Source organism: Rhinolophus sinicus, chromosome 3 (genome assembly GCF_057876585.1).
Source record: "Rhinolophus sinicus isolate RSI-liver-muscle chromosome 3, RSI-T2T, whole genome shotgun sequence".
Lineage (NCBI taxonomy): Eukaryota > Metazoa > Chordata > Mammalia > Chiroptera > Rhinolophidae > Rhinolophus > Rhinolophus sinicus.
Genome location: NC_142503.1, coordinates 93,254,719 through 93,270,346, shown reverse-complemented (window position 1 = coordinate 93,270,346; position 15,628 = coordinate 93,254,719). Strand labels below are relative to the sequence as shown.

Below are 15,628 nucleotides of genomic sequence, written 5' to 3'. Positions count from 1 at the left end.
TTTTTTACTCGATTGGCTACAGGGCCGACATGCTGAGAAAAACGCACGCCTCCTATTGGCCAGTTTATCTTAGCACCGCCCGCCAGACCCTTCCAAGATGGCAGCCAAGCGCAACCTGAGGTGGCCGTGGTTGGTTCTGTGGAGGTTGTGGCAGGTCCGGGGACCTCCACAAAACCGGGTATCGGGCCTGGGCCTGGAAGCGAGGACTTATTCCCGGGGCGACGGCCCGTACTCGCGCACGGCGCTCTATGAAGTCCTCGGCGTCCCTTCCACCGCCACGCAGGCGCAAATCAAGGCGGCCTATTACCGGCAGAGTTTCCTCTACCACCCGGACCGCAATTCGGGGAGTGCCGAGGCTGCCGAGCGCTTTACGCGTATCTCCCAGGCATACGTGGTGCTGGGCAGTGCCACCCTGCGCCGCAAGTATGACCGGGGCCTGCTCAGCGACGTAGACCTGCGCGGACCTGGCGTCCGGCCCTCCAAGATGTCCGCAGCGGACCCGGGCTCGCCCCGCGCCCCACCGCCCTCCTCTCGGACCCACCACAGTGGTCAGGCCGCGCCGGGAGCCAACCGCACCATGTTCAACTTTGACGCCTTCTATCAGGCGCACTACGGAGAACAGCTAGAGCGTGAACGGCGTCTGAGGGCCCGGCGTGAGGCCCTTCGCAAGCAGCAGGAGGACCGGGCTAATAAAGGCTTCCGCTGGGACGAGATCCGAGACACGACTTTCGTCTTGCTTCTCCTCACAGTCTTCATCATCATGACCTTGCGGTTTTAATTGGAGAGAGGAGGGAAGGGGAACAGCCCCCAGTCAGCCCTCAGAAAATGGCCTTTCCAGTCTTGAACCCTTCGCCTTCCATAGTCTACCTCTCTGCTGGGGTCCGAAGGAACCGCCCTCTCCTTCTAACCCACCCGCCCAGCTTAGCCGATGACCTGCGCGTCCCTACCCCTACGGTCCAGAAAAGGAGGCTTTTCGATGCCCAAGAAAGAGGCCCCAAAATGAAGAGCCCTGAAAGTTCGAGAGTGAAGGGTATTCAGCAGTCCTTTGGGTGCCTGCTTTCAGAGGTTTCCTTCCTGATATTGCCAACTTCTGGAACACTTGCTTTGGCTTTACGGTAAAGCTCTGAGCAAGAATTGTCTGCTCCTGCCCCATGTTTGTACCACGGGGCTCCTCTGTAACCTTGAAACATGCATGCAGTGTGACCAATTGTTGGCTGCCAAAAAAATTCTGGGCTTGTAAGAACCTTGTCTTTCAGTGAGTTACCCAAGCCACAGGTGAGATCCGATGCCAGCTAGGAATGTGATACGTGCAAACCTTGCCGTTCTTCTATGGTCAGCCCCAAACCCCACTGTCACTTCTGTTGGTGGCGTGTGGGAGTGGGAAAGCAAGGTCACTGAGCATAAGGAGTGAGTGTTCCTGTGCCCGTACTTATCTAACGAATGACCTTAGAGAAGTTACTTCGTGGGCATGACAGCAGAGAGCAAATCATTTGTTCTCAAGATCTGTTACATTTTATTATCCATAGTTCTAATGGGCTTAGTGGTTAAAGCATGCTAGTAGAGTCAAGTTTATCCTTGGGACAGTGTGCCTGTCACCTGGTCATCCCTTTACCAGCTAGCCCCGTTGCTAACTGCAAGCCCATCCCCTCCCAGAAATAGTACAACAAATTGGGAGTTTTAGTCCTCGGTGTGACCCATCCTGTTTAGCTCGCAGTGCTTATTTCAGGCCCCACAAGCCAAGTCCTTGAACCGTGGCTGCTTGAGGCTGTGCGGGATTTGAAGTTGGTGGGACTACTGAGGGACAGGAGAAGGTGGTGGAAAGTCGGTTCTTGTTCAGAGCTGGCTGAAGCTTTTTCTTTTTTTCTGTTTGTAGTTTGTGCTAAGCAGTTGGTCAGTCATCACTTGGCTGGAGCGGTAGTCAGAGTCTCTTAACCCTGAATCACTGCACCTGGGGAGTGAGTGGCTGTGCAATAATAGGTGCTCGAGCATTTGTGTACTGGAGCTGAGTGTAAAGCTATGGGATAGGAGAACCTTTCCAAGAAATGTACGAGAAGGGTGCAGGTCTAAGTAGAGGCTAAACAAAGCCGGACATGCTTTGGTACATTAATACCAATTCCTGCATTCACACTCTTGTGTGAAATCCTTGTATAAATTGGGATAAATCCACAGCTAGTTCAACTTGGTCTCTTGGAAATCATTTGATTCTTTCTAGCCTTGGAGGTCGGGGGCAAACTCTTAGTCATGGATTTGCAGTGACCACAGAATTCAGTAGTAAAGATTTGAGCCCGGGGCCGGCCCAGTGGCTCGGGTGGTTGGAGCGCCGTGCTCCTAACGCCGAGGTTGCCGGTTCAATTCCCACATGGGCTCGTGAACTACACCCTCTACAGCTAAGACTGAACAACAGCTCTCTCTCGATCTGGGCTGCCATGAGCAGCCGAACGTTGGCTTGAGCTGCCACAGGCTGCTGTGTGCTGCCAGGAGCAGCTGGTGGCCAGCGTGAGTGGCCGGCAGCTAGTGTGAGTGGCCGGCAGCCGGCAAGAGCTGCTGTGAATGGCTGACCAATGACTGGTGACTGGCTGCCCTGGGGGGGAGGGGGCAGGGAGAGCGCAAGGCTCATAATCCCAGCATGGGCCAGGGAGTTGTGTCCTACACAACTAGACAGAGAAACAACCGCTTGAACTGCAGTGGGAGGGGGAGGTGGAAGAAACGAAAAAAAAAAAAGATTTGAGCCCACCCTGGTTCAGGACAGCTGTACTCTGAGCCTTGATTGTGGGTGCAGGATGGCGGGCATATGTACTTTGAAAAAGAACATTTAATGTTATGTTTCATATTTGAACAACAAAAGGGACAGTCTGTTCTTTTTGAAAGGTAAACTACAGGAAGTGAAGCTTTGTAAAATGTACAGAAACTAGTGATTCTCAACCAAGGGATAAACCCATAGCTAGTTTAATTTGGTCTCTTGGAAACGGTTGGATTCTCTCTAGCCTTGGAGGTTGGGTCAAGCTCTCAGGCGTGTCTTTGCAGTGACCACATGATTCAGTAGTAAAGATTTGAGCCCACCCTGATTCAAGACAGCTCTGTCTGTTCAGCCTTGATTTTGGGGGGTGAGGCATAGGTAGTTTGAAAAAGAACACTTAATGTTATTATGTTTTATATTTGAAAAACAACAGGAAAGGTCTGTTCTTTTTGAAATATAAACTGCAGGAAGTGAAGCTTAGTAAAATGTACAGAAACTAGTGGTTCTAAACCAAGGAGTTGGAGCATAACAGAGTGTCCTTGGGGCAAGAGTCTATCAGAGTTTTGTCAAAATGGGTTGGGGTTCTTTTGGGTTTTGTTTGTAAAAGCACTAGTGGTTAGTAATAGCTGAGACGTTTTGCATGGGCTCCTTGACATAGACCTATCAAGTTTGTCTTCTCTCTATGAAGATCACAGCCAAGAACATTTTGTGGGGCCCCAGAACATGGAAACAGAAAGTTCCAGAAGGGTTTTTTTCTTTTTTTTGGGGGGGGGGGGTCCAAAATGTGAAATTTTGGGAACATTCTAGAACATTCCATGCAACTCCAAACAAGGTAGTAAATAATGTTTGTTAACCAGCTAACTCAGCTTCTCCTGAGACCTAGAACTAGGCCCGCTCTGCCGTTTAGTGCCATTCTGTCTGCTCTGAGAGACTCCACTCCCTACCTTCCCTAAATTGAGTCTGGGCTCTTTATGGAAGGGGGGGGATATGTTGGGAGGTTTTGAAGGATACCCCCCAAAAAAAGCACACAAAACTGGTCCCCATGGTAACATTTCTCCCTTCCTACCCTGGGAAGGAGAGGCTGAACCAGGCAGTAGACATTAATCCCTGCCTTCTGGGGCCGTTCCCCAGTTTCTGATAGTGGAGGAAGGCTCTGACGTGCTCAGCTTTAGTCCCGTTTTGACAGGAGATGGACAAGAGGAACCCAGCCTGCCCCAGGCTTTGCTCACTGGGGCGAGGATGGGGGTGCAGTACAAGGCTGAGGGAGCAGCATACACAGGTCCTAACTGGGGAGACAGACAAGAAGACAGGGTCACAGGTGTACATGTCCAGGCGTTCATGATACTGTCTTTGGTCTTCATCAAGACCTGATTTCTCCTGAGCCAAACTGCTTTTCCCTTTGTTGCTCCCCCTCTTTTTTTTTTTTTCTTGCTGGGTGAAATCCTTAGATCCCAGTGCTGAGAGAGTAGAATTTCTTGCTTCCTTCTGAGGTTCTGGCATTTTGTTCACAGGATGTAACTTGCCCGCTGGAGTGGTTCCAGCATGAGCCAGAACAGATAAGAGTAGCCTGCTTTAGGCCAATGAGTTGTCCATTTGGTCATTAACCTTATATCCACAGCCTGAGGCTGAGGTACCAAGGGTGAAGCCCAAGCCAGTGGCCACCACACTCACTCTTGGGAAAATAGTGAGTGGGAGACTATGTCTTAGACTTTTGGGCTTCCTGGAAGGTCACATACCTCATGAAGAGAGGCTGAGAGAAGGGACAGCAGGTAAGTGGTGGTGCTACTTCAATTTACTCTCTTGAATGCGGTGCACTAGAAAAGTGGGCGCTCTCCTGGCCTTTGTCTCCCCTCAGTTCCTCAGCCCTGTGATGAGGTCACACTGCCACCTGCCTATGAGCAGGATCATAGGAGGCCAGCCTCACCTGCTCTCAGGCCCAGCTTGTGGCCCTGGCAGCCACAGGGTCTGTGCAAAGCAGCTGAATGTCCCTGTTAGTGTGTTAGGATGATAGTGAGACCTGAGTCTGGACCTCGTGAACTTGCGTATGCTAAGAACACTCAGTGCTCTCATCCCCAAGAAGTCAGTGCAGAGAGTTCACCTTCACCATGTGTCCTGAGGTCATAATGTCGCTGGATCTAGCCATCACACCACCCTCTTGTGCCGGTCCAGACCTGGAGTCCTGTCACTGGTCATGAGGTGGGTCGGCCCTACCGTCATGCCTTTGCCTCTTCAGGGTTCACACTCTCAGTTCTGGGAGGGGACTGCTACGAGACAAAGGAAGACCAAGAACAGACCAAGATTCATGGTTCACAGACCACAGCCAACCTGCACACACTTTGGCTGTGGCTGGCAGTGTCTTAAAATAACTAGTCAACATTCATAATTTTGGAGACTGCATAAAAATACAGATTTCTGATATTTCAAAAAATGAGCAGCATAGCCACTGAGTTCACTTTGGTAACTATATTACTGCCTGGCAGAAGCTGTAACATGCCTGCCTTTTCTATAGGACATCTCTCCCCATTTCACTACTCTCCCACCAACAGGAAGCGTCAAAGGCCTGCATGCACACACTTGGACCACTGTGAGAGAAATATGCCTCTATCCATGTCTAGCAAGAGGGAAAATTGTTAAAAGGATCATGCATTTCTGGAGAAATGGGAGGGTGTATTTGTTTGTGGAAATGGACTGCTTCGCACCTGTGATCTTCCTGGTCCCACAGGGGTTTGAGTTTGCAGACCCCTAGGTTACATCATATCTAAGAGTCCATACTTTATGCAGGGAGGTAAAGTGTGAATCTTATTTTCATTGTGGAAAAGAATCTTTGGAGACATCTACAGTAGTGGCAAGGTCCTGGCCAAAGCCAGAGGTACTCTGCTACAGTAACACCAATTCCTACACTCAATCTTTTGTGTGAAATCCTTGTATAAATTGGGATAAACCCAGAGCTAGTCCAACTTGGTCTCTTGGAAACCATTTGATGGATTCTCTCTAGACTTGGAGATCAGGGGCAAGTTCTTAGCCATGGCTTTGCAGTGATCACACAATTTAGTGGTAATGAAGGGAACCCACTCTGGTTCAGGCCTGCTTAGGTTAGCAAGCCTTGATTGGCAAAAGAAAACGAAAAAAAATTTAATGTTACTATGTCTCATATTTGGAAAACGGGGAGAAGTTTAGGAAAATATACAGAAGCTAGTGATTCCTAAGTAAGGAAGTTCGCATAACAGACTTTCTTAAGGGACAGGCCCTCTGTTTTTCTCCAAAAAGGATGGGAGTTTGTCACTTGGGCAACTTTCCGGTTGTGATTTGTAAAAGCCAAAACCTTTCTCACGGGCTTCTTGATGTAGACTCAAGTTTGTTCTCACAGAGGATCACAGCCAGAAACATTCCCTGGGGCCCTAGAACTTGGAAAAAGAATTCCAAAAGGTTTCAAGCAGGAAGAGAGTCCTGCCTGGGAACCTTCCGGATCATTCCATGTACCTTCAAGTAGGGGGAGTTAATAAAGTTTATTAGCCATCCAATTCTCAGCCTTTCCATGGGCCAGAACTAGGCGCTCTCCTCTGGTGGTGTCCGCCCGGCCTTGGTCTTTTTCAGGCTGGAGCTGCACACTGAGGAACCTCAGTACTCAGTCTGAACCTCCTCAGTCAGCTCTCTGAGGGCAGTGAGGTGTGGAAGGATTTCTGAAGGACCCCCATCCAGTTCCATGCTAACGCTCTTCTCCTCTCCCTGTCCCTCCATTACCTGGGTTTTTCTTTCCTTACCTGCCCTGGGGAGGGGAGGCTGAACTTCTCTGCCTTCTGGAGGCTGCTCCCCAGTGCATGATAGTGGAGGAAGGCTCAGACATGCGCAGCCTTAGCCCCTTTTTTTCATTTAGTTACAAACAAAAAACTGCCTGGAAGCCTGGATCAGGAATGGGAGGCCATGGCAAGAGGGGCCCAGCCTACCCTCAGGCTGGGCTTAGAATTGGGAAGCTCTCCCAGAACCACTGTCTTCTGTCACCTCAGGCCAGCACCCTGCGGTTCCGGTGTCCCTCCGCCTCCAGCAGCTCGAGTGCTAGCAGTGAGGGGAGGAGAACCAAGGCCAGGTGGGATGGAGGTTCTCAACTGGGCACTAGCAGTGCTTTGCGCCCCTACGTGGCAAATCTGTTTGGACTTGAAGGGCCCTCAAAGCTCAAATGGGCCAGTCCCTTCAACTACTGCCTAAATCTCTAAAGATCCCATCCAGTCACTCAGGCGCTGCTCACTCAACTTTAGGGATGGGGACCATCTACCTCCAGTAGCAGCCCTGACAGTCTCATTCTGAGCCAAAATCTGGCTCCCTGTGGTTTCCACCCATTGGTCTTGCCTCTGACTTCTGGCTCTACAAGGAGCGGTCCTTTGGAGATTCAAAGGCTAAACATCACATGTATCTCAAACAGATCCCTCAACTCTTCCAACCTGGGACTTAGTCTCAATCCTCTTACCGTGTTTACTCCAAAGGTGCTATTTTGGGGGATCCCTCTTACAGTGTAAAATTTCAATGAAAATCCCCCTTTCTAAATGGTTGTATTCCTATTAATGTAGACCAAGGTCACATTAGCTTCTACAGCACTCTGACTGTCCCCACTCATTTGCAAGATCTTCATGCCTCCCTGCCAAGCTTCATCTCATCAGACTTGACCTAAGCTGACTCAGGGCATGTTCCTGCTCTCCCACCTTGTCCCACACTCATCAGCCACGCTGGCCACCTCGTGTTTACCCTAGCTGAAGATAGATCCTTTCAACACTATAGAACCCCCTCCATCATTCAGTGGGGTGGTCATTTGGCAGGCCAGAGAAGGAGCAGGTACCATCCTGACTGGGCTTACAGGCAACCCAGGAAAAGGTACATACATATGAGGCACTTGGAAAACAGTGAGGAAGCAGAGTGCTGGCCAGAAGTGCTGGGGAGTTAAGAGGAAAGGCTCCCATGGGTTGGAAATCAGAGAAGGCTTCATGGAAGAGGCAGGAGCAGTGCTGAACATGAAGGACAGCTGGGCTTTGGATGGGCAGAGAGGAAGGAAGGGCATCAATTGTAGGAAGCGCAGGAGCTGCGATGTTGCAGCTGCAACAGCAGAGTGGCTGGTTGAGGGAGCAGAGAGGAGTCAGGCAGCATCGTCATCCTCATCATCACATTTATTGACGGCCCCTGGGAGGCGGGGCTGGGGACAGAACATACAAAGACAAGGACCTGCCCTCAAAAAGGTTCCATTCTAAGGAGACGGGACAGAAAAATACAGAATGGTCTTTCCTGGGGATGGCCCACTCTCACGTGTGCAGGTCGGAAGCCCCTGGCCTACCTTGCCCCAGGTTCTGGAGCATAAGTGGGGCACATAAAGCCCCAGGGCCATGATGTCCCTGACCCTGCAGCTGGGGCCTGACCACCTGGCTCCTAGGTGGTGGGCCCCAAGACTGGGGGAAAGGTAGGCTCAGGACATGATGGACAACACTCCTGTCAGCCTGGCATTGTGCAAGTCCAGTGGAGTGGCAGGGCCCCTTGGTGGAAGTGGGCACCTTCCCAGGTCCCCAGGAGTCAAGTTCTTTCACTGGGGCTTGCCCATCACCCGGGAGGCCCCAACTGGGGACAAAAAAAGGCAGAGTTTCCTCAGCGCCAGAGGCATAACACCCTGCCCACCCCACCCTCAGCCCTCTCTCAGGGCATCTTCTAGGTGACTCTCCTCCCCAGCTCAGCCTCCAGGGCCAGGGCCTACCTGAGGCCAGGGGGAGGGGCCTGCCCCTCCCCCCACCCAGGCAGTTGGGGAGGAGGAGGAGCCACGCATCAAGTTTGTCTGGGCCCCCATTGTGGGGGCCATACCCTGGATCCTACCGGTGGGGGGGCTCTGGCTGCGAGGGCCGAGGGCTCAGCAGAGGGGCTGGGCCAAGGGGGCACCCGGGGGAGCCCTTCAGCGGGGGCACTGGGCGGGAGTCCAAGGGGGGCAGGCTCCGGGGCACTGCTGGTGGCCCCCGGGCGGCCCCGGTGGGCAGGACAGCTGCAGCAGGGAAGGGTTTGGGGGGATCCGCAGCAGCAGTGGGGGCTGGCTGGGCAGACCGCTCCCGGCGCCGCAGCAGCTCCTGCAGCTTCTCGGCCTGGGTCCGCCTCAGGTGGGCCAGGGCTCGGCCTCGCTGGAAGGCGGGCAGGAAAGCCTCCAGGCTCTGCTCCCCCAGCAGCAGCTGCTCCATCTGCTCCTGGGACAGGAGGTAAGGACAATTTGCGAGGAGCACAACCAAAGACTGAGGACTGACTGGTCCTCTCCCTCTCACCCTGAATCCCTTCCAATGTTGACCACAGCTGGGGGACGGGCCACCTGAGTTCCAGCCTGGGCCTGCCTCTGACTTGCTGAGCGACTGCAGACAAATGTCCTCTACTCTCAAGCCTTGATTTCCTTAGAGATGAGGCAGTACAGAGATGGGGACACACTTGGGGTAGACTAGGTATCTCTCATGGAGGCCAGGGCCCCTCCTTCCCCACCTCCATTGACTCGCTGAGCACTGCACTCCCAGCCCAGCACTGACAAGTCTGTCCCAGCTCCTCAGTAGACCCAGCCTACGCTGCCCTGAGACATTCACAGGGGAGCTGGGGGTGGGTGGGTGGGTGGAGGAGGGGGGCTGGGGATGTGAGAGTGGGAAGAAGGAGCCCTGCTGTACAGTGAGGACAGCAATGTGGTGGGCTCTCCTGGGGGCACTCAGGACAGACTTCCTGGAGGAGGAGCTCTCAAGCCTGCAATGTAAGAATGAAGTGGGGGGATGGTAGGCTAGGTCTCCCTACCTGTCCCCAGGCCCAGTCGCCTTCCCCCTCACCTCAGCCTCCTGCTCAGCCTCTTCCAGCTCAGCCTGCAGCCATCCGAGTGCACAGTGGGGGCTCCAGCGATGCATGCTTTCCTCTGAGGGCCACAGAGGGACAGAGTGAATAGCCCCTGCCCTCAGGGCCTGTCACCCAAGACAGACAGGCCAGAGCCCCAGGGCCCAATCCTGACTCTCACTGATCCTGTGTGTGATTCTGTGCTTCCCTTCCCCCCTCTGGGACCTGTACACAATGCCCATGTGATCAGTTTGTGCACCTTCCCCCAAGATTCTCCCCCCAGTCTTAGCGCAAAAGAGGAAGCTTTGTCTCCTAGAGCACCCCAGGCCTTTGGGTATTAGGCTCCCTTTTTTCCCACTGCCCAGGGCACCCCCTCTGGCCTCTCCAACCCAGCTCTGCTCACCAACTGCTCACTTCCCCAACTCCATTTTCCAAGAGTACCCTTCAAACATGACCCGGGAATAGGTCTGCCCAATTCCCACCCCTCGGCGCCTACACTTCCCAAAGCCAACCAGCCAGATTGCCAACTGCCCCCCACCCCAGGCGGTTCTCTCAGCTTCCCCTCACCCAGTCGCTGCAGCTTGTCTGCACAGCTCTCGGCCACCTCTCGAAGTTCCTGGTACTTGATGGCCAGGGCGGCCCGACCCATCTCCAGACGAGGCCGCAATGCCAGGTTCTCCTTGGCTAGCGCGTAGTTGGAGGCCAGACATGCTTCTCGCTCCAGCTGCAGGCCCTGGAACTGCGACCAGAGAAGAGCCAAGAGGTATACTCAGGGAGTCTGTCCATGTCCACCTACCGCCACCCTGGGTGACAGTGCCCACGGGCCAGGCGAGGGCACCTGTCTCAGGATGCAAGTCAACAGGTGGAGGGACTGCAAGAGGCCCAGACAGGGTTTTGCCTTGAGTTTCCTCTCTGGGCCTCAGTTTCCTGTTCTACAAAGTGAGCTAAAAAGGGCCACCTTATAGGGCTACGGTGAGACTGAAGTGAGGAAAACTATGAAGGCCTCTACAAATGTTAGTTAATTTTTAATTTTTCAATTAATATGTCTGCTCAGGTCCCTGAGGAGTCCCCCTCCCTCCTCTGTCCCATTTTCCATGCATGGGCAGCTTCCCTCTCATTCCAGGCCTTTGTCTGCTTCCTCCTCAGGTGTTTGTGCGGAAAACACTCCCACCCCTGCTCTGACTCTCCAGAGTGGTCTTCTCCCTGTCCCTGCATAGTACCCCCTCAAGCCACCCTCTCTTCCCCTCACACCCCTTCTTCTGCCCTCCAGTGGAATCCCCACACCCCCAAGCAATACACACCCCCTTTTCCTCCCCAATCCCCTAGCACCTGCTCCCAGCTTTCCTTCTATTGCAGAAAGCAGACCCCCCTTTCTTTCCTGGCTCTGGAGAATGCTTTTTCCTTGTTTCCAGGAGCGCCCAGCCTCCTCTCCCAGCCCCTGGAAAACACACTACCCTCCATCTGTCCCCTGTACGATGCACATGCCCCTCTCTGCCTCCCTTCAACACACACTTTCCCTTTCTGGCCCCCACAGCCAACCAGCCTGGGCCTATCTCCTGTGAAATATACAACTTTCTCTTACGGTGGCCTATGGAATACACAGCTCAGCTTTCAGTACCCCTCCCAAAGAAAGACACAAAGCCCCCTCTTGCACCCCTGGAATGCGGGCTGTCCCCCAAAGGTACCCCCAGGTGTGAAACAGGCCCCTAGTTCTCCCTATGGAAGGCGCCTCCCCTTTCCGGCCCTACAGAACGTGGGTGTAGGGCCCCCCACAACACAGCCACCCTGCCCCCCGGAACACACCTCCCCGGAGCATCCGCTGTAGGACACGCCTCGCGGCCATCCCGGGGGTGCACGGGTGCCTCCCTGGGTCTCTGGCGCCCCACCCTCCCCAGGCCGGCTCCGGGCGCCCCCTCCCCCGGGGGCGGCTCCGCGGGGCCCACTCGTACGTGCCAGGCTCCCGCGCCCACCGGCGGCCCCGCGGCCCGGTCCGTGAGGCCCTTTGGTCGCTCGGCAGGTCCGGCAGGCCGCAGCCCGACCCCCGCGCCCCCCGCCCGCACCCCCCGCGCTACCTTCCTGCTGAGCCGCACGATCCGGTCCAGCTTGGGCTCATCCTGAAGCAGGTCCCGGAGCTGCCCGGTGCTGAGGATCCCAAAGCGCCCCGGGCTGCCGGGCTCCGGCCCCGCCCGCGCCGCCCGGGCCCGGTACATGCCGCCCGCCCGCGCCCCCAGCTCGGCTGCTGGCTCGGCCCGCTCGGCCCGCTCCGCCCCGGCTCCGCTCCGCTCCGGCTCCGGCTCCGGGATCCGGCTCCGGCTTCGGCCGCGCGCCCCGCTCCGCCGCCAGAGGGCGCCTCGCCCTCTCTTAAAGGGGCCGCGGCGTGGGGGCTGGGGGTGGGGCGGGGAGGGGGCGAGCCGCACCCCTACCCACCCAGGCAGAGGAGCGCGGCGCCGCGCCTCCGGCATCAGCGTAGCGCGGGCAAACCCATCCTCCTGCCGCGTTCGGGATAATCTGAGGCCGCCTCTCTCTGCATTCCACTCAGCCATCATTTACCACGCCCCCAGGCATGGACTCTCCCACCCCAGGCATTTACAATTTGCAGGGTTATTTCTCATTTCCCCCTTGGATTCGCGGAACAATTTTCTGAGTTTGGCTGGGCGCCAGGAACTCCTGCCCTACGGCTAACTTGGACAAGTCAGTCACCTCCCCAAGGCTCAGTTTTCTGTTCTGTAAAACGGGGTGATGATGTACAATGTGAGGATGAGATAGTGAGTGTTGAGTGCCTTATTTGTAGTAAATGAATACCTAATATGTTGTTTTACAGATGAGGAAACAGGTTCATAAGGATGATGTCATCTCTCCAAAGTCACATTACAGGTAAATGATAGGCAATCTCAGTTCTTCCCTTCTGTGCAGGATCCACAGAGCACATGATGCCCGTCTGTGCTGGGCACTGGGCTAGGAGCTGTGGGGGCACTATGTCTGCTATCAGGGAACTCATGGAATTAGGCACTCAACTCACTCTAGGGCAAGACAGAATGTCAGGTATCATCACACTGTGGCTTCCTGTGGGATTCTCATGTGATGCCAGAGGATGTCATGTAGCTTATCTTCACAGTTAGGCTTGGCCGGTACCACTGTCAGGAAACAGACACTCAGAGATTAAGTCACTTGTCTGAATCAAACAGTAATGAGTGAGCTTGTTCCACTTCACCACACTGCTTAGGAAAGCACCACACTGCCAGGGCAATCAGAAAGGCTCACCACAGGAGGTGACATTTGAGTTGGGTTTTCAAGGATGAATAAGAGTTCTGAAGTTGAAGCAGAAAATGATAAAACCAAAGAGAAAACCAGAAGCCAAGACATAGGGGCTAAAAGAGCCCAACAAGTACTCTTCCAATCCAGCCAGTGCACACTGGGCAGAGCAAGAGAGACAAAACGGATGGAGTGGGGCAGGCCAGGCTTGTTGACAGGTTGTAAAACTAACACTTCTTCCATATTTTTATGATAACTGAAATTTGGTTTTCCCCTTCAAGACTCATCTGGAACACCACCACCTCCAGGAAGCCCTCTTCACCTACCCTGAGTTGTGTGCCCCTCTCCTCTGGGCTCCCACAGTCTCTGCTCTCCCATGGCCCTGGGCATTATCAAGAGCTCCTGCTCACCTCCCAATTTCCTGGCTATGATCTCCCTGATTCTGCTCTGCCTCCTCAGCACCCACCATTTCCACTAAGCTTCCAGGGGTCTCCTAGGCAGTCCTCCCACATGGCCCTTCTTTGGCCCCTCCCACTCTGGGCTCCAGGTTTCTTCACCCTAAGAGATGCTGGTAAGACCTGTCAGGAGGGCCCTGCCTCAGCTTGTCCCCACCTTGTCACCAATTCCACTTTGTTCAGCTGAGTGAGTACCCTGTTGAATATTCCACAGCAATGTCCTCTGTAAACCTTCACCAAACTCCTCAGACCCTCATACCCACTCCTGCTTGTCTTAGTAGATAACTCCACTGCCCATCACAGGGAGAAGCTCCTGCCACTTTCTGCCTTACCTCTTTGGATTTTCTCTGTGTCTGTCTCAGTGCCCTTCCTTCTCTCCCACCTCCAGAAATGGCAGCTTCTCCTCCTTCCAAAGTCAATCCAGCTGCCCTCTCTATGGGTCTCACCTTTACCTGCCTCCTCCAAGATGCCTTGCTCTACTCCATCACTTATATCTCTCTTTTTCTGCCTTCAGACTGAAACCTCCCTTTCACACTCACCCCCAATATTTTGAAAGTAGCCTGTTACAGACTGAATGTTTCTGTCCTCCCAAAATTCGTATTTTGAAGCCCTAATCCCCAATATGATGGTATTTGAAAGGGGGACCTTTGGGAAGTTATTAGATTTAGATAAAGTCAAGAAATTATGTCTCCCATGATGGCATTAGTGTCCTTAAAAGAAGAGAAAGAGAGCAGAGTTCTTTCTCCAAGTGAGGGCCAGCAATAGGGCAGCTGTCTGCAGGTCAGGGAGAGGGCTCTCACCAGAAACTGAATCTGCTGGCACCTTGGTCTTGGTCTTCCCAGCTTCCAGAATTGTGAGAGATAAAAGTCTGCTGTTGAAGCCCCCCCAGTCTGTGATATTATGTTGTGAGCTGACTGAGCAGGAGCTGACTGAGACATACCCCTATACTCTGCTCTCCCTGTGTCCATTTCCTCACCCTCCTTATTCCTTGACTTGGTCTGATTTCGGGCCCCTCTCACCACTTTAAAGGCACTGTTCTAGCCAAGGTCATCAACCACATTCATACTGCCGGGGCCCCTGTTTTTCACATTTGACACCATTGGCAGTCTCTTTCTTGAACACAGCAATCAGAGCCCAGTCATTTCGTAACCGTCAATTGACAAAAATTAGAAAGTCAGATAATAGCAAGTGTTGGTGAAAATGGGAGTGACAGGAACGCTTATGCCCCACTAGTAGGAGAGAGAATCAGTTCACTTTGGAGAGCAGATTGACAAACACGTAATTCAAAATGTTCATCTCACACCACTCAGTTGTTCCCTCTGTGGTAGACAGAATATTGGCCCCCATAGATGTCCACACCCTAATCCCAGAACCTGTGAATATGTTACCTTCCATGGCAAAAGGAACATTGCAGATGTAATTAAGTGAAGGATCTTGAGATGGAGAGATTACCTATCTATTCAATGGAATAGCAAAGGTTTTTATAAGAGGGAGGCAGGAGAGTCAATCAGAGAAAGAGATGTGACAATGGAAGCAGAGGTTCAGAGTCAGAGAAATTTTGAAGACACTATTTGCTGGCTTTGAAGATGCAGGAAGTGGCCACAGGCCAAGGAATACAGGTGGCCTCTAGAAGCCAGAAGAGGCCAGGAAATGGTTTCTCCTTTAAGCCTTCAGAGGGAGCATGACCTGCCAACACCTTGATTTCAGCCCAGTGAAACCCATTCAGATTTCTGACATCCAGAGCTGTAAGATAATAAATTTGTATGGTTTTAAGCCACTAGTGTTGTGATAATTTGTTACAGTGGCCATAGGAAACTAACACAAACTCCTAGGAAGTTTCACTCTCTTGGACTAGGTGGCAAGAACAGGAATGTTCATAGCAGCTTGTCTTGTAATAACAAAAACCTGGAAGCAACCCACATGTCCAATACCAGGAGAATGACAAAGGAACTGGTATACCTTCACACAATGGAATACTTCGTACTCTAAGCAATGGAAATGAGTAGAGTACGGCTACACATGTCAATATGGATGAATCTCACAAACAACACTGAGTAAAAACAGGCAGCCTCAGAGTACATGCAGTATAAAAAGAGTACATGCAGTATAATACTGTTTACATAAATTTTGACATGCAAAATTATACTTCATATTGCTAAAGATATGTATAAAGTAAAAGCATGAGAATAGTAAATACCAAAATAAGGAGCATGGCTGTCTGGCAGAAAGGGATGGAATCAGAGAGGAGACCAGAGGGGACTTCAATGGCATTGAGAGAGTTCCATTTCTTAAGCTGAGTGGAGGTACACAGATGTATGAGGTGTGATCAAACAATACGGTGAATATTTAAATAAAAAAAATTTATTAC

General features: G+C 52.8%; 2 protein-coding genes across 3 annotated transcripts; one reads left to right on the top strand and one right to left on the bottom strand.

Moving 5' to 3' along the window:
- Positions 1–2,178, top strand: DNAJC30 (DnaJ heat shock protein family (Hsp40) member C30). The gene has a single exon (XM_019754993.3). It carries the CDS (start codon positions 98–100, stop codon positions 776–778), a length of 681 nt encoding a protein of 226 aa, XP_019610552.1. The 5' UTR covers positions 1–97; the 3' UTR covers positions 779–2,178.
- Positions 2,179–7,875: 5,697 nt separating this feature from the next.
- On the bottom strand, positions 7,876–11,889 carry VPS37D (VPS37D subunit of ESCRT-I). Of its 2 annotated transcripts, none has more exons than XM_074328425.2 (4): positions 11,626–11,889; positions 10,121–10,292; positions 9,553–9,635; positions 7,876–8,934 (listed from the first exon to the last, which is right to left on the bottom strand). In XM_074328425.2, exons 1-4 carry the CDS (start codon positions 11,761–11,763, stop codon positions 8,578–8,580), a joined length of 750 nt encoding a protein of 249 aa, XP_074184526.1. In that variant the 5' UTR covers positions 11,764–11,889; the 3' UTR covers positions 7,876–8,577. The 2 variants fall into 2 exon arrangements, with proteins under 2 accessions (XP_074184526.1, XP_074184525.1); XM_074328424.2 differs by having other exon boundaries at positions 7,876–8,940; positions 11,626–11,886.
- Positions 11,890–15,628: the final 3,739 nt, after the last annotated feature.

Coding starts and splice junctions, on each gene's coding strand:
- VPS37D (XM_074328424.2), bottom strand. CDS start 11,763: ATGTACCGGGCCCGGGCGGCGCGGGCGGGGCCGGAGCCCGGCAGCCCG. Junction 10,293..11,625: donor TCGTGCGGCTCAGCAGGAAG/GTAGCGCGGGGG, acceptor CTCTGGTCGCAG/TTCCAGGGCCTGCAGCTGGA. Junction 8,941..9,552: donor AGGCTGAGCAGGAGGCTGAG/GTGAGGGGGAAG, acceptor CTCCTGTCCCAG/GAGCAGATGGAGCAGCTGCT.
- DNAJC30 (XM_019754993.3), top strand. CDS start 98: ATGGCAGCCAAGCGCAACCTGAGGTGGCCGTGGTTGGTTCTGTGGAGG.